Source organism: Gymnoscopelus braueri (assembly GCF_963280865.1).
Source record: "Gymnoscopelus braueri genome assembly, chromosome: 24".
In the NCBI taxonomy this organism is placed as follows: Eukaryota; Metazoa; Chordata; class Actinopteri; order Myctophiformes; family Myctophidae; genus Gymnoscopelus; species Gymnoscopelus braueri.
In genome coordinates, this window is record NC_137626.1 from 13,382,543 (window position 1) to 13,397,665 (window position 15,123).

The following is a 15,123-nucleotide window of genomic DNA, read 5'->3' on the forward strand; positions in this document are numbered from 1 at the left end:
GAAACTCGTGCAATGTGAAATGCTTAACGATCTGTTCACTCGCCGACCATTTCAAATGTCGGGCAGTGTGTAGAGGTCTTAAATGAGATTAGAAAGTCTTGCATCGTCCCTAACTCATGCAATACATTTGTTTTCCCTTCATCACAAAACGTGGCTTCTGAGCTGAAATGGAGAAGGGATTCTCCTAAGTGTTTGATTGATTGATTGAATACTTTATTAACAGTTTGCAAAAAAAGTACAGAGGTAAAGTTATACAATAATGCTCAAAGGATAGTACAAAAAAGCCCTGAGGGCTTGTTTCCATTGTGGCTCTATTCAATTCATCAAGCGTGTGCAGTGTGTACAGGTTGACCTTGTAACAGTGCACATAAAAGTGAGATTAGATAAATGTTGCCTGCTAGTGATTGTAAAAAAAATTACAAACATTTTACAATTATATACTGTATTAATATCTCCAATGGTGGAAAGTACTCAAGTACTGTAATTACCGGTAAGTAACATTTTGAGGTATTTGTACTTTTAATCTCCAATTGCCAATACTTTTACTTCTACTAATATCTTTACTTATACTACATCTCAAAGGTAAATATTGTACTTTTACTGTACTACAATTATTTGAAAACTTGAGTTACTTAGTTACTTTGTAGATTTTGATTATTATTACAAAACATACATTAACCACTTCAACCCTATGTACATTTCGGCCATTTGAAAATAGCAGATCTACAAGCTCAAAATGTGTTGCAATGCGTCACATTGTGAGCTTGTAGATCTGCTATTTGACTCCACACAACCTTGTCCCTCCTCTCTCTCTCTTTCTCTCTCTCTGTCTCTGTCTGTCTGTCTCTCTGTGTGTCAGGTTGGGTTCAGCAAAGTCCAGCTGTCAGAGAGACATGTGATGTTTGGCTCTGTGGCTCTAAACGTCCCCTCTGTGAGGACCTCCGTCTTACACAACACTGGCCTCAACCACGCCTACTACCAGGTACACACACACACACACACACACACACACACACACACACACACACACACACACACACACACACACACACACACACACACACACACACACACACACACACACACACACACACACACACACACACACACACACAGAGAGAGAGATCAGGAGTCTGTTCTGTTCTACACACACACACAGAGAGAGATCAGGAGTCTGTTCTATGTGATTGTGTATGTTAGGGTTAGTGAAGCCAGCGAGATAACTTACTTCATAGTATGGGGCCCAGTTCACTCACACTCATGGTGCGTGTGTGTGTGTGTGTGTGTGTGTGTTAGGTGCTGGATGTGTGTCCTCTCCCAGGTATGTCTGTGTCTCCATCAGAGGGGCTGGTACCAGTAGGGGGGCAGGCTGTGCTGAACATTCATTTCAACCCGGATGCCGTCATCAAGTTTGACACCAGAGTGGAGGTGTGGGCGTGTGTGTGTGTACATTTCATGAAGAGATAGTTACATTCACATGCTTAAATGTTACATTCACATGCTTAAATGTAAGTGTGTGTGTGTGTGTGTGTGTGTGTGTGTGTGTGTGTGTGTGTGTGTGTGTGTGTGTGTGTGTGTGTGTGTGTGTGTGTGTGTGTGTGTGTGTGTGTGTGTGTGTGTGTGTGTGTGTGTGTGTGTGTGTGTGTGTGTGTGTGTGTGTGTGTTACAGATAGCTCTGAGGAGCATGAAGTCCATTGAACTGAGACTGAGTGGATCAGTGGAGCCTCCGAGAGTTGATATTAGCATGGTGTGTGTTTGTCTGCTAGCTAGTGTGTTGGCAACAGTCATTCACCAGAGCTGCAACATTATGGCAAACAAATGCATGCTCACTTTTTAATCTAATCTGCTCTGAGGAAGGCTGCGGCCGAAACGCGTTAGCGTGCACATCTCTCAATAAAATGAGAAACCACATCTGAGCCACTGTCTTGCAATCTGTATTTTGGAGTGCCGTTTTTCCACTTGGTGGTTTTCTTTGGAGAAATGCATGCTCAATGGCAGTGTTAATGGGCACCAATGATGCACTTATAATACCCTTGTTTATGCACTGGTGTGTAGCAGCTTGGTTGCCAACCAACCATTACCTCATTTACCAAGGACTGCTAACTGCTGTATGGCTAATCACAGGTTGAACGACCAAAAACATACATAAAATGATCTCTCTCTGTCTCTCTCTCTGTCTCTCTGTCTCTCTGTCTCTCTGTCTCTCTCTCTCCAGTCTCGTTTCCAGTTCCATGGGGTCCATGCTGGTTCTCGCCGCATGCTTCCATTCTCCCTGGTCAACCGCTCGGAGGCCGCTGCCAGGGTCACCTTTGACCTGTCAGAACACACAGACTTCACTGTCCACATCCCACAGCCCTCACTAGGTAAATTATGCCAAAACACACACACACACACACACACACGTACACACACACACACACCCACACACACACACACACACACACACACACACACACACACACACACCCACACACACACACACACACACACAAAATAGTCCAGTGTTTCCCATACATTGCAAGTGGAAGTTATGAATAAGTGTGTTCGCGTGTGTGTGTGCTTGTCTGTGTGCGTGTGTGCGTGCACATTCAACAGCAGAGCAGGAGTCAGGTGTGAGTGTTGTTGACCTCCAGAGCCACCAGACAGTCAACTGTTCCCTGGACTTCTACCCAACAGAGGTGAGACAGACAGACAGACAGCTATTTGCTTTAAAATTGTAAACTTTAGAAAGAGGTAGATATTTCGACATTCAAAAAATATTTGAATAGCCTATTTAATTATATTATATCGTTGCTGTCCGGCAGGAACCAGCTAACTCAATTTTTTCCGCTTTTGCATTTTTTTTTTTCATAAATCAGTGCTATTGAACACCCTTTACGTCTGTGTGTTGATTAAAAAATATTGAACCAATGAAAAGTATTAAAAAGTGCTTCTGACAAAACCAGCTAACTCCATTGGCTCCTCAAACTTTCTGCTAAACCAGCTAAGTCCAGCAAAGGGGGGTGGAGTTAGCTGGTTTTGCTGACTCCAGGCTCCACCCCCTTTTGACCTCCAACCTCATTGTGAGCTTGGAGGTCCATTTTTTTTCATTTTGGAGTTAGCTGGTTGCTGCCGGACAGCAGAGATATACTGTATTTAATAAAAATCTCTATGGGCTGAATGAATGGGCTTTCTATCCGTGGAACCACAAAACAGCCGCCACTGCTATGCTCTGTTCTCTTGTTGACGACCCCTCGTGTGCGTCTGTCTGTCTGTCTGTCTGTCTGTCTGTCTGTCTGTCTGTCTGTCTGTCTGTCTGTCTGTCTGTCTGTCTGTCTGTCTGCCTGGCCCTCCCTGCAGGTGGCAGGCTATGACTTCATCCTGCCGGTGACGGTCAACGGTGTGAGCTGTCCCTCCCCTCCTCCTCCCTCTCCACAACCCACCTCCTCCGCCGCTCCCCCCCTCGCTCCCCGCTCCCCTTCTTCTTCCTCCGTCTCTCCATCGTCTGCCTGCCGCGGTGGCAGGCGCATCGTCACGCCGCGACCCCGGCCCCTGCGCGCTCCCATGGAGCCGTGTCACGTGCAAGCCACAGGTCAGGCTCAGTGGTTTCCCGAACCTTTTTAGCTCAAGACCCCAAAATTAGCCCGTTGAGGCCTGAGGTTTCCGATTCTACAAAATGTCTTTCTAAATCCTAACAGTTTTTTGAAAAAAACATATGTTGCTATGTCAGTGGTTCTCCAAATGGTTCATGTCAAGGACCCCAAAATTAATATGTATTTGGTCGCGGACCCCCATCTCAAAATGTGTTGTTCCAGGGACCCCCAGCAGCAAAGATTCGAGGTACAAATGTTCGCTTTAAAAAATATATATTCAAAGATTTGCACACATTTTCACAATCTTTCAAAAATAGCAGATCTACAAGCTCGTAGCGCGGCACTCTGTGCCGCGCTACGAGCTTGTATATCTGCTATTTTTGAATAGCCAAAGTTAATGCTTTTTAGCTCAAATGAAAAAGATGCGTTCCAGGTCTCAATGGGTTAGTGAAAATAGCAGATCTACAAGCTTGCAGATCTGCTATTTTCACTACTTCTTAAACCTTTTCTTTTATTTAACCCATCAAGCCCGTCATTTATGATTTGAGCTAAAAAGCATTATTTTACACTTTGGCTATTCAAAAGTAGCAGATCGAGTGCAGCGCTACGAGCTTGTAGATCTGCTATTTTTGAAAAATCATGAAAATGATCTTTGAATATATATATTTTTAAAGATTTGTAACACAAATCTCTGCATCTGGGGGTCCCTGGAACAAAATATGCATGTGTGCATGCGCTAATTGTACTGTGTTCCTGTTTTTTAGGATTAGGGATTTTTCTTATTTCTCATTTGTAATTTTTGGTTTTCAGTTCTTTACTGTTTTATTGCCTATACCTTTCATTATTATTGTTAGCCTATGACCAATGCTCTTTTCTTTGTCCATGCAGTGCTGTGCGCTCCTTTGGAAATGTCCCCCTCTAGCCTCAAGTTCCATGTGGAACCTCTGGCACCACAGTCTACGTTTACTCAGGTATTTGGTCCTCCATCTTCCATGCTGTTCTTTCTTCCATCCTCCTTAATTTCCATTATTCCTAGCAATGTTCCTTCATCCCTTCCTTTCCTAATTTGCATTCCAATTATCTCGCTAATCTTCAAAATCTTTGTACAGTCCCATCTTTCTTCTCTATCCAGGTACTGGTTTCTTTAGGTATGCACCAGTAATCAACCGCATAAACCGGTTGATTACAAGCGTGTGCATTCCTTTGCTGTGGGAGCTAGTATTAATCTCCTAAAGACTCACCTATATAAAATAAATGTAGAAAAAAATTGAATCTCTCTCTCTCTTGCTCCCGCTCTCTCTCTCTCTCTCTCTCTCTCCCTCTCTCTCTCCAGACAGTGGAGCTGAAGGCAGCGTGCGTAGACAGCGTGTGTTGGCAGAGTGTTGCGTCATGTGGTCACAGTGTGTGCTGGCGGTTGGACGGCGGCAACAGCAGCAGAGAGGAGCAGATGATCACGGTGTGTCCGGCGTCAGGGAGGCTGGAGGCTGGACAGTCTGTCTGCCTGGCCGTCAGCCCGAGGCCCAGCGCTGTCAACAACACGGGTAGAACAAACACACTGTGATGTCACGATTTGGTTTGGACACCAGTCATGATTGATGTCATGATTGGTGTCCAGGGGTCACCGCCATGCTGGCTTGTGGTGTACATTTTTGTCAAAATTCTATTTTTGCCATGGACACACAAAATGAGTGGACAATAATATTACCAGAAACACATAAATGTGTGCAAATCAAAGATTTGCACACATTTTCTAGATTAAAAAAATATATATATATATTTTTTTTGAATAGAAATTTTTGAATTTCTAGAAATAGTTTTTTTTTGAAAGAAACTATAAAATGACAGATGCTTTCCCGGTCTCAATGGGTTTTAACAGTGGTGGAAAAAGTACTAAAATTCTTTAAAAAAGTAAAAGTACCAATACTGCAATATAAAAATACTCTGTTACAAGTAAAAGTCCACAATTCAAAATGTACTTGAGTAAAAGTACAGAAGTATTGGCATCAAAATGTACTTAAAGTACCAAAAGTAAAAGTACTAAAATGTTTGAAAATAGCAGATCTACAAGCTCACAACGCGTCGCATCGCGACGCGTTGTGAGCTTGTAGATCGGCTATTTTCAAATAGCCTATGTATAAAATAGGACTAAATTGGTTAATGTATGTTCTATAACATCATAATTTACATCTGCAAAGTAACTAGTAACTAAAGTTTTCAAATAATTGTAGTGGAGTAAAAGTACAATATTTGCCTCTGAGATGTAGTGGAGTAGAAGTAAAAGTATTGGAAATTGGAAATACTCAAGTAAAGTACAAATATCTCAAAATTGTACTTAAGTACAGTACTTAAGTAAATGTACTTAGTTACTTTACACCACTGGGTTTTAATCCATGAACACATGTCACAAAGCGCTGCGTTTTATGACCATAAATCATTCTGACTCAGAACTGGATTTTCTCAAGTGTGTGACAGAGTCACCCGGCTGGCCCTGCTCCTCTACCTGGGGGAGGAGGAGGAGGAGGAGGGAGGCCAGAGGAGGGGCACACGGGAGGAGAAAGGTCACCTCCCCTACAGGGAGCTGGACGTCGCCGTCTTCCTCCACCTCCCCACCCTCACCATCGTGCCCTCCTCCCCAGTCGTCCTCCGCCTCACCCCAACGCCTCTGGATAGAAGCACCACGGCCACCCTCACCCTGTTGGCTTCGGGATATCCTAGGTATGCACGCACGCGCGCACAATTTTGAAGTATTTGTACTTTACTTGAGTACTTCTAATACTTTTACTTCTACTCCACTACATCTCGGATCAAAATATTGCACTTTTACTCCACTGCATTTATTTGAAAACTTTAGTTACTAGTTACTTTGTAGATTTTTTGATTATTATTACAAAACATACATTAACCACTTCAGCCCTATATACATTTCGGCCATTTGAAAATAGCAGATCTATAAGCTCACAATGTGTCAGAGCTTGTAGATCTGCTATTTTCATTTTTTTTTTGGAAAACTTGTGAAATGGGACATTCTGCATAATGAGTACTTTTACTTTCTGTATTCTAAGTACACTTTTATGCCAATACTTTTGTACTTTTACTCAAGTACATTTTGAATTCCGGACTGTTTTATTTGTAATGGAGTATTTCTACATTGCCGTATTGATACTTTTACCAAGTAAAACATTTGAGTACTTTTCCCACCACTGACAAAAACACACCATGTGATGTCTGTCCTACCCCCTGCCAACCTCTCTCGCTCTCTCTCTCTCTCTCTCTGTCACGGTCAGTGGGACCATTGTGTCGGTGGAGGTGGAGGACGTGGAGGTGGAGAACGGAAGGAAGTTGAAGCCTGTCTCTGTCACCTTTCCCCGGGGCAACACCATCCCTGGGCCGACCCCGCGGCTCCTCCAGGTGCAGGTCCTGTTGTATAGGGTTAGGGTTATAAACAGACGTTATGGTTGTCACTACTCTACGACATATGTTTATGTTTATTAACCCTTTAAGACCTGGAGAAGCATCTGTGTCACTTTTTGATTTGAGCTAAAAAAGCATTATTTTACACTTTGGCTATTCAAAAATAGCAGATGTACAAGCTCATAGCGCGGCACCAAGTGCCGCGCCATAGCGCGGCAGATCTGCTATTTTAGAAAAATCTACAAAATGTGTGCACATTAATATATTTATATTCTTTTAAAGCAAACATTTCTAACTCAAATCTGTGAATCTGAGACTTTTACGATTTCCCCCCCAAAGGCTCAGACTGCCACGGACGATTTTGACGACTTGCACATAGATTTGCACACATTTTCATGATTTTTCAAAAATAGATCTACAAGCTCGAGCTTGTATATCTGCTATTTTTGAATAGCCAAAGAAATCTAAAAATGACACGGATGCGTTTCCGGATTGAATGGGTTAAGCAATTCATCTGGGGACCCCCCAAAAATCATTTGAGGACCCCCCCCTGGGAGCCACTGTTCTAATATACTGAATATATATATTTTTAAATGACTGTCACTATTGCCCCCAGGACCAGATGTCACCACAGGAAGCCACGGCATCGTCTCTGGTGTGCGTCGTGTCCCTCTGCTCACCTGTCTCTGTGTCCATCTGCACCACCATCACCTTCAGGGACCACCTCCAGAACAGGTGACATGACCAGTGTTGCCACATTTTGCTGGAGAAATAAGCAACCAGATCTATGAAAACAAGCCCAAAAGAAGCGGCTTCTAGGCCACATTAGGCACTTTAAACTTATTATACATTGGCTATTTGAAAATAGCAGATCTGTAAGCTCACTACTCGTCGCGATGCGACGCGTTTTGATCTTATGGAATAAATTGATCCATTTGGACCCCTGGTGGTGGGTCCCTGGGCCATATGTTGAGAAGCATTGGTCTAATTTAACTTCCAGGAACGTGTGTATGTCTGTCTGTCCCCGGTTTTTGCCCAAATATGGAGATGACTGGTGTCATAGATGATTGACATCACAGACTGATATCTGTGATGTCATCACAGACTGACATCACAGACTGAAATAATCTGCTGAAGTCATAGCTGCACTAGTTTAAATCTCAGCTTAGTTGCCTGGTCCAATACCATTGCATTGGTGGTTCAGTGGTAGAATTCTCGCCTGCCACGCGGGAGGCCCGGGTTCGATTCCCGGCCAATGCATACGTTTATTTTCATCACTGATCATTTTGAGCAGGCTTCACCGGTATCTTGATTTTTTTGCAATCCGATTCTGAGATACATTGTGTGAAACTTTGCTTTAAAGGTAGGGTAAGTGATTTTCTTTGGTTAAAATAAGTGTTAAATAGCTCTATATTCTGATAGTACTCATTGCTATAGACTAGAGTGTTTGTTCAGTAAAAGGAGTCTCCTTGTCTCGCCAGCTCTTTATAAAACAGAAAATGCATTTTCGTTTCAGTTTCAGTTTCATTTCCAATTTTATCCAATCAGGATAGAGAACTCAATCAGGATATAGATTAAACAAGTGAAATTGGAAGTGATGACACTAAGAAATGAGCAGGCAAAATTGGAACTGGAACACTATAAAATGAAGCTTAAAAATGGGTACTTTCTCCTGATTGGCTGAGATTTTGACACTTACCGGAAAATGTATTTTCTGTGTATTAAAGAGCTGGAGAGACGGGGAGACTCCTGTTACTGAACACTCTATAGCAATGATTACTATCAGAATATAGTGCTTTATTTAACCTTTTAACAAAATACTTTTTGTTTTAACCCAAAAATATCACTTACCCTACCTTTAAGTGGGACATGCTGGTCATCCAAATCAGTAAGGGTAATCCTACCACGGGAAGCATGGATGTGCTCAGTATGTTTCATGGCAATCCGCATTTCATGGCAACGGCAACTGGGCAGGGAGGAGGGGCTGCTTCAGCTCCTCTGAGCAGATCCACATGGACACGCATGTGACTTGAGGACACACGCAGGTTGTGACTCGTTATTATTTAGCCAGCGGAGAAAATTCCAGTATATGCTTATCTTATTGCCTTAAAGGGTTAGTTCAGATTTTTTGAGTATTTTCTGTAGGAAATACTTACCATTAATGTAGTGGTTGCAAAGGTATTAATTGATTGCCTGAGTCCCGTGGTCAGAGTTATGGTCCGTTTCTGATAAATATGAAGTAGTTCCGGTAGATTAGTAGATTTGGTGGGGGCCGCTCATTAAAAATAAATTAATTTAAAAAACTAGCGTCATTTGTATTGTTGACCTATTTCTACCATATAGTGCAGGTTTCGTTCAATTTCGACCCCTCTGTCACATGGTACTAATGTTTGTGTCCAGAATCACTACGCCGCGGCAGCCTACTCACGCACAAAATATATGACACAAAAAATAGTACCATGTGACAGAGGGGTTGAAATTGAACGAAACCTGATCTACTAATCTACCGGAACTACTTCATATTTATCAGAAACGGACCATAACTCTGACCACGGCAATCAATTAATACCTTTGCAACCACTACATTAATGGTAAGTATTTCCTACAGAAAATACTCAAAAAATCTGAACTAACCCTTTAAACGGTCTAATGCTATGGTGCCTAATTGTAGTTATGTTTTTGATAACATATATTTAAATAAATAAGAAATAATAATTCATATTTAAATAATTCATCATCTAGTTATTATGAGGATCGCCTTGTCTCATTTTGGTGCCCCCTGGGCACTGTCGTGCCCTACCATCGTGCTGTTCGTGTGCCTAGCGGCGGTACTGGTTGTGGGTCTATTATTTCAATGAAACGCCAGTGCTAGGAAGCCAGGGGGCTGCTAATCCTGCTAACTACATTGGTGAATTGTCTACTTACATGGTTTCATTGTCTTGAAGTTTCTCCCTCACCCCGTTTGTGTTTCTCTCCAGGTTTCAGGTGGAGGTCTGTGCTACGACAGACAACTGTCTCTTGACCGTCTGGCCCTACATGGCTCTGCACCGCTCCCAGCAGCAGATAATCCTCAAGACAGGTACTGCACGGACACACATAATATGCACGTAAAGCCTTATTTATATGTAGTTTTGCGCATGTGTTTATACATGCTTTTAAATATGCTAATTACGGTGCACGGCACCGGTGTGCAGAATTTGACTGTTGAGCGCACGCACGCACGCACGTGCACGCACACGCACACGCACGCACACGCACGCACACGCACACACTTCCAGTCTCATGCTTTGCATGCGCTGGAAGTCAATGGACTAATTCCATTATTTTTGTCTTCCGACTCACCGATAACGTCGTGACCGGCTTGTCTGTACAGCTGTCAGTCATTCAGGAGTGACGGGTTCCCAGGCCACCATGGAGGCGGTTCTTCAGCGCCGTCACTCGCCAAGCCCCGCCTCTGTACTCACTTCCGCCTCCTCCTCCTCCACCTCCTCCTCCTCGTCTTTCACGCGCCCCGCCTCCTCCACCTGCAACAACTCTGTCTCAGGTCAGAAAAGCAAGAGTGTGTGTGTGTAATTTTCACTACTTGTTTTTTTTATATTATTCATGAAATACTTTTGAAAAATTGGATTTTAACTGATGAAAAGGTGTGATTCTTTTTGTTTAAACTTTTTTTGAATCTTTTTAAATAATATTGTATTTTTCCAATGTAGGAAACGAAAAAAAGGGATATTAACTCATACAAACCCACACAAATTGGTCCCCGACACACTGACTGTGAAACAATGGTGTACATGCTTAAAATATAACGTAGTTATATTGCTGTATATCGTCTAGCTACTATTTACATCATGTACAAGTATCTCTTTGTGTGTGTGTGTGTGTGTGTGTGTGTGTGTGTGTGTGTGTGTGTGTGTGTGTGTGTGTGTGTGTGTGTGTGTGTGTGTGTGTGTGTGTGTGTGTGTGTGTGTGTGTGTGTGTGTGTGTGTGTGTGTGTGAAATTCAGACTCCGTTGCAGATGATAGTGTGACTGGCCGTGTTGGTCATCATCAGAATGGACGTCCTGATATCGATCACAACATGTCTGACCCGGGGCTCCCGACATTCCCTGCTGCTGATTCAGAGGAGGGCTCCTACTACCAGAGCGTCCTATTGGCTGCCCAGAGGTGGTTCACCTTCTTCGGTTGGCCAAACGGACTGCACCCCGTCTCTATACCACACACACTGAGACGGTACACTTTACACACTGGGACTCCTTTGATACCATTATTATCCCATTAAAGGAGAATTCCGGACAAATTAAGTGTTATCTTTGATGTCTCGTTACTCACCTACCGATGTGAAAAGTAGCGTTCTTTTTTTTCATATATTCCCCTGTCGTCATTTTTTAAACCCCCTCCGTTGTCATAATGGGAGCGCGTGGCTAAGGGAAATTCGTCTATTATAACCGACGCAAAGTTGTTTTTTTCACTACTAGTATTCATAGTAGAGTCTCATGATAGTCAAACATGCGTTGAAACTATCTGCGAGGCTGCCGTCAATGGCGAACGATTTAACACTGGTTGCTTGTTTCCAGATTCTGGCAACACGAGTTGCCAGGTTCTGGAAGAAACAAGCAACCAGTGTTAAATCGTTCGCCATTGACGGCAGCCTCGCAGATAGTTTCAACGCATGTTTGACTATCATGAGACTCTACTATGAATACTAGTAGTGAAAAAAACAACTTTGCGTCGGTTATAATAGACGAATTTCCCTTAGCCACGCGCTCCCATTATGACAACGGAGGGGGTTTAAAAAATGACGACGGGGGAATATATGAAAAAAAAGAACGCTACTTTTCACATCGGTAGGTGAGTAACGAGACATCAAAGATAACACTTAATTTGTCCGGAATTCTCCTTTAAATTAGCTTTGTCTTGTTGGCAATGTTTCAACATTTGAAGTAGTATAGAAGCATAATGCGGCCGTGGTATGTTGACTCCACGCAACCTCTCTCTCTCTCTCTCTCTTTCGCTCTCTCTAGGGTGGCGTCCAAGATTCAGACAAAGGCTTCTGTTGGACGGAGTTATCGAGTCAGTCAGAGTAAAGACTCCAGGTCCGTATACTCCAGCTCTGTTAGTTCTATTGTGATGCTACAAAAAGTGTTTGGCGCACTAGATACACTGCATTAAGAATAGGAGATTCTTAACTTTCTAATGAAGGTTCTGTACTTTGTACTCTTCATTCAGCTATTCAGCAAAATAAGCGGGGTGACATACAGTATTGTAGTTTGTGTTGGTGACTGAAAAAATACTTTAAAGACTTTTTTTTATAGGAGCTGATTCCCGTCAATTCTCTTTTACTAGCTTGTTGTCTTTTTGCTCATTTATCTTGGCGCTTTAAAACTAGATCAGGGGTCTTCAACAGGGGGTCTGGGACCCCTAGGGGGTCTTCAAAGTTACTACAGGAGGTCCACCAAATCTTTGTGTGATATATTATTTTTTTCCTTAACTTGAACACTAGCATCCCTATTCTGAAGAGAACTTTAGCCAAAAATAGCAGATCTACAAGCTCACAACGCCTCGCAGCGCGAGGCGTTGTGAGCGTGTAGGTCTGCTATTTTTGGCAAAGAGGTATAGGTGTAGAGGGAAAAAAGAGCAGACCAAGTAAACAAAAAAAGTTTAATCTGAAATTATTTTTTTTACAATATAGAGGGAAAATATTGAGAGACAGATGAAGCAGGGGCTTCATCTGTCTCTCAATATTTTCTTTTATAAAAAAAGCCCTTGGGCTGAAAACGTTGAAGACCCCTGAACTAGATCACTCTGAATTAGGCAACAATGTAATGGAATCGAAGACCGCCCTCAACTCACAACTTTGACAGCCTTTAGCTCATGGAGAAAAGCCTGCTCACGACCTGACGCAGAGAGTGTCTACAATGGGTGGGACTTCCGTTTTATGTACAGTATTTCCCCCGGAAACGATCTTTTATGACCAATCACAACACTCGTTTCATTCACAGAGAATGTAAAAAGATCTGTAAAGTGTCGACGTCATCTCCGTGGGCGTTACTTCGGCCAAATGCCGGTACTCCGGGCGAGACCGGGTAGGTCTTGCCCAAAAGAAGCGACTAGGCTACATGAGCACTTTAAACCTATAGGCTACAGTACATTACATTGGCTATTTGAAAATAGCCGATCTACAAGCTCACAACGCGTCGCATTTGTGACGCGTTGTGAGCTTGTAGATCTGCTATTTTCAAAAAGATCTTGAAAAGAAATAGTGAAATAATATTTATAATATCTTTTTTTAAGTCTGCAGAGAAATACAATAATTTGACATGTTTGAGGACTGTTTAAACAATGATAATATCAAAAATCAACTACACTTTAACACATCGACCGCCAGAGGTTAATCTCATAATGTACTCACCAGTGCCAAGGTGTTTTTTTTTTTTTTTTTTTTTTTCATGTCGCCATAGATCTTGTTAAAATCCTTAAGATTGAGCCGTACACGGTCTGTTTACATCCGCGACATCCCACTGTATCTCCCAGTGAAAACCATGTGTCAAACGGGGTATCCATGTTGTAGTTAGAGCGGATTACGTTAAACAGTGAAATGCGAGGAGAAAAAACTACAGGAAGAGAATTGAGTTTCAGTTTTGTCTGTAGAACGAGGGCGGACGTGATCGTCAAAACCGGATCCCAAATAATTCCGTTTCCGGTCATCAAACCGGAAACGGAAGTGGATCAAAAAAATTCCGAAAGTGCACCCGGAAATTTTTAGCGCGAAAAGACCGTGGACCGTAGGGCTACGGTCTCGGCGCTTAACAGTTGGATTTAACGGACCGTAGGACTACGTTCTTGGCGGTTAATGTGTTAAAAACAAGCCCAAAGTCGCTCATAATAAGCGGACATCGCAACCCATGCACGTAAACAAAACAGCTGTGAAGTGGTTAATACGCATGCGTGACTGTTCTATCTGGCAGTGCGTCACCGCCACCTAGCCACCTGGCATGCACACTACAGCATTTTCAATCACTGTTGCGCCTCCGTCTAAAAAAAGGGGTCTCTATGAGACCGTTGTTGTCTAAACGTGGCCTAAATATGCTAAATGAAATGTCTATCTGTTCCCAGGTCAGTTCTGGACATGCTGCATCACTTGACTGGCATACACATTCCTGGTATTTCCCGCACCCAGACATTTTCCAAGGACACAGACCAGCGCACCAATCAGCTGCTCCAACAGCACGGCGCCATGCTGACATTCCTCAGGTAGAGCCGGGCCAGTGTTGCCAGATTTTGTGACAGAAATAAGCAACCAGGTCTAGGATTGATTGATTGATTGATTGATTGATGTAGTTTATTTAGTAAGACATGAGAATAGTACATGACAGTACATAACAGTACATGGAAGTACAAATTCACAATACAAGGTCTACTAAACTGGAACTAACAAGCCCAAAAGAAGTGACTATTGTATAGGCCACATGAGCACTTTAAACCTATACACGGTACACAGCTATTCGAAAATAGCCGATCTACAGGCTCTCAACTCGTAGCGATGCAACACGGTCTGAGCTTGTAGATCTGCTATTTTCAAAAAAAATCTTGAAATAAAATGTGGAATATTTGGACGATTTTTAAAAAACATTCTAACAACACAGATCTGGTATGGGGCTCCCTGGCACAAAACATTTTCAGATGGGGGTTAGGGACAAATACATATTAAATTGGGGGTTCATGACACTGAAAATATTTGAGAACCACTGGTTTAAATAATAATTGAAACATTAGGAAGAGAGCACAAATAAGTAACCACTCTTTAGAAACAAGCCCCCCCCCAAAAACCAAACCCACAACTTCCAATATGTACAATAAGCAACTTTACACAAACACAATGCCCAAAGTAGCTTATAATAAGCAGACATGGCAACACTGGTAGGGGCGTGTGCTCGTTGACACAAATCAATTCGTGCCTCCGATTGTTAGCAGGGTTTCAGTGAGTCTCTGTGTTTCTATGTGTAGAGCCCAGGGAGCCTCGCTCTGTCATATCAGACCAGAGTACCTGCTGGACCTGTCTGAGTTCAAACACTGGCGCTCTCTGAAGGTACACACGCACGCACGCACGCACGCACAGAACATAGGCACCAGTGGTGGAAAGT

At 42.8% G+C, this 15,123-nt stretch overlaps 1 protein-coding gene across 1 annotated transcript in view; it reads left to right on the plus strand.

The window, feature by feature from the left end:
- LOC308080483 (cilia and flagella-associated protein 47-like) overlaps positions 1-15,123 on the plus strand; it is a gene marked incomplete at both ends in the record, with an annotated part of 106,253 nt that overhangs the window by 28,457 nt on the left and 62,673 nt on the right. The window contains 17 exon segments of the mRNA XM_080422381.1: positions 860-982; positions 1,297-1,428; positions 1,670-1,747; positions 2,216-2,363; positions 2,599-2,678; positions 3,340-3,571; positions 4,461-4,543; positions 4,974-5,113; positions 6,045-6,287; positions 6,857-6,986; positions 7,600-7,718; positions 9,962-10,062; positions 10,357-10,527; positions 10,987-11,212; positions 12,004-12,075; positions 14,096-14,233; positions 14,987-15,068. Of these exon segments, the coding sequence (XP_080278507.1) occupies positions 860-982; positions 1,297-1,428; positions 1,670-1,747; positions 2,216-2,363; positions 2,599-2,678; positions 3,340-3,571; positions 4,461-4,543; positions 4,974-5,113; positions 6,045-6,287; positions 6,857-6,986; positions 7,600-7,718; positions 9,962-10,062; positions 10,357-10,527; positions 10,987-11,212; positions 12,004-12,075; positions 14,096-14,233; positions 14,987-15,068 (2,298 nt within the window).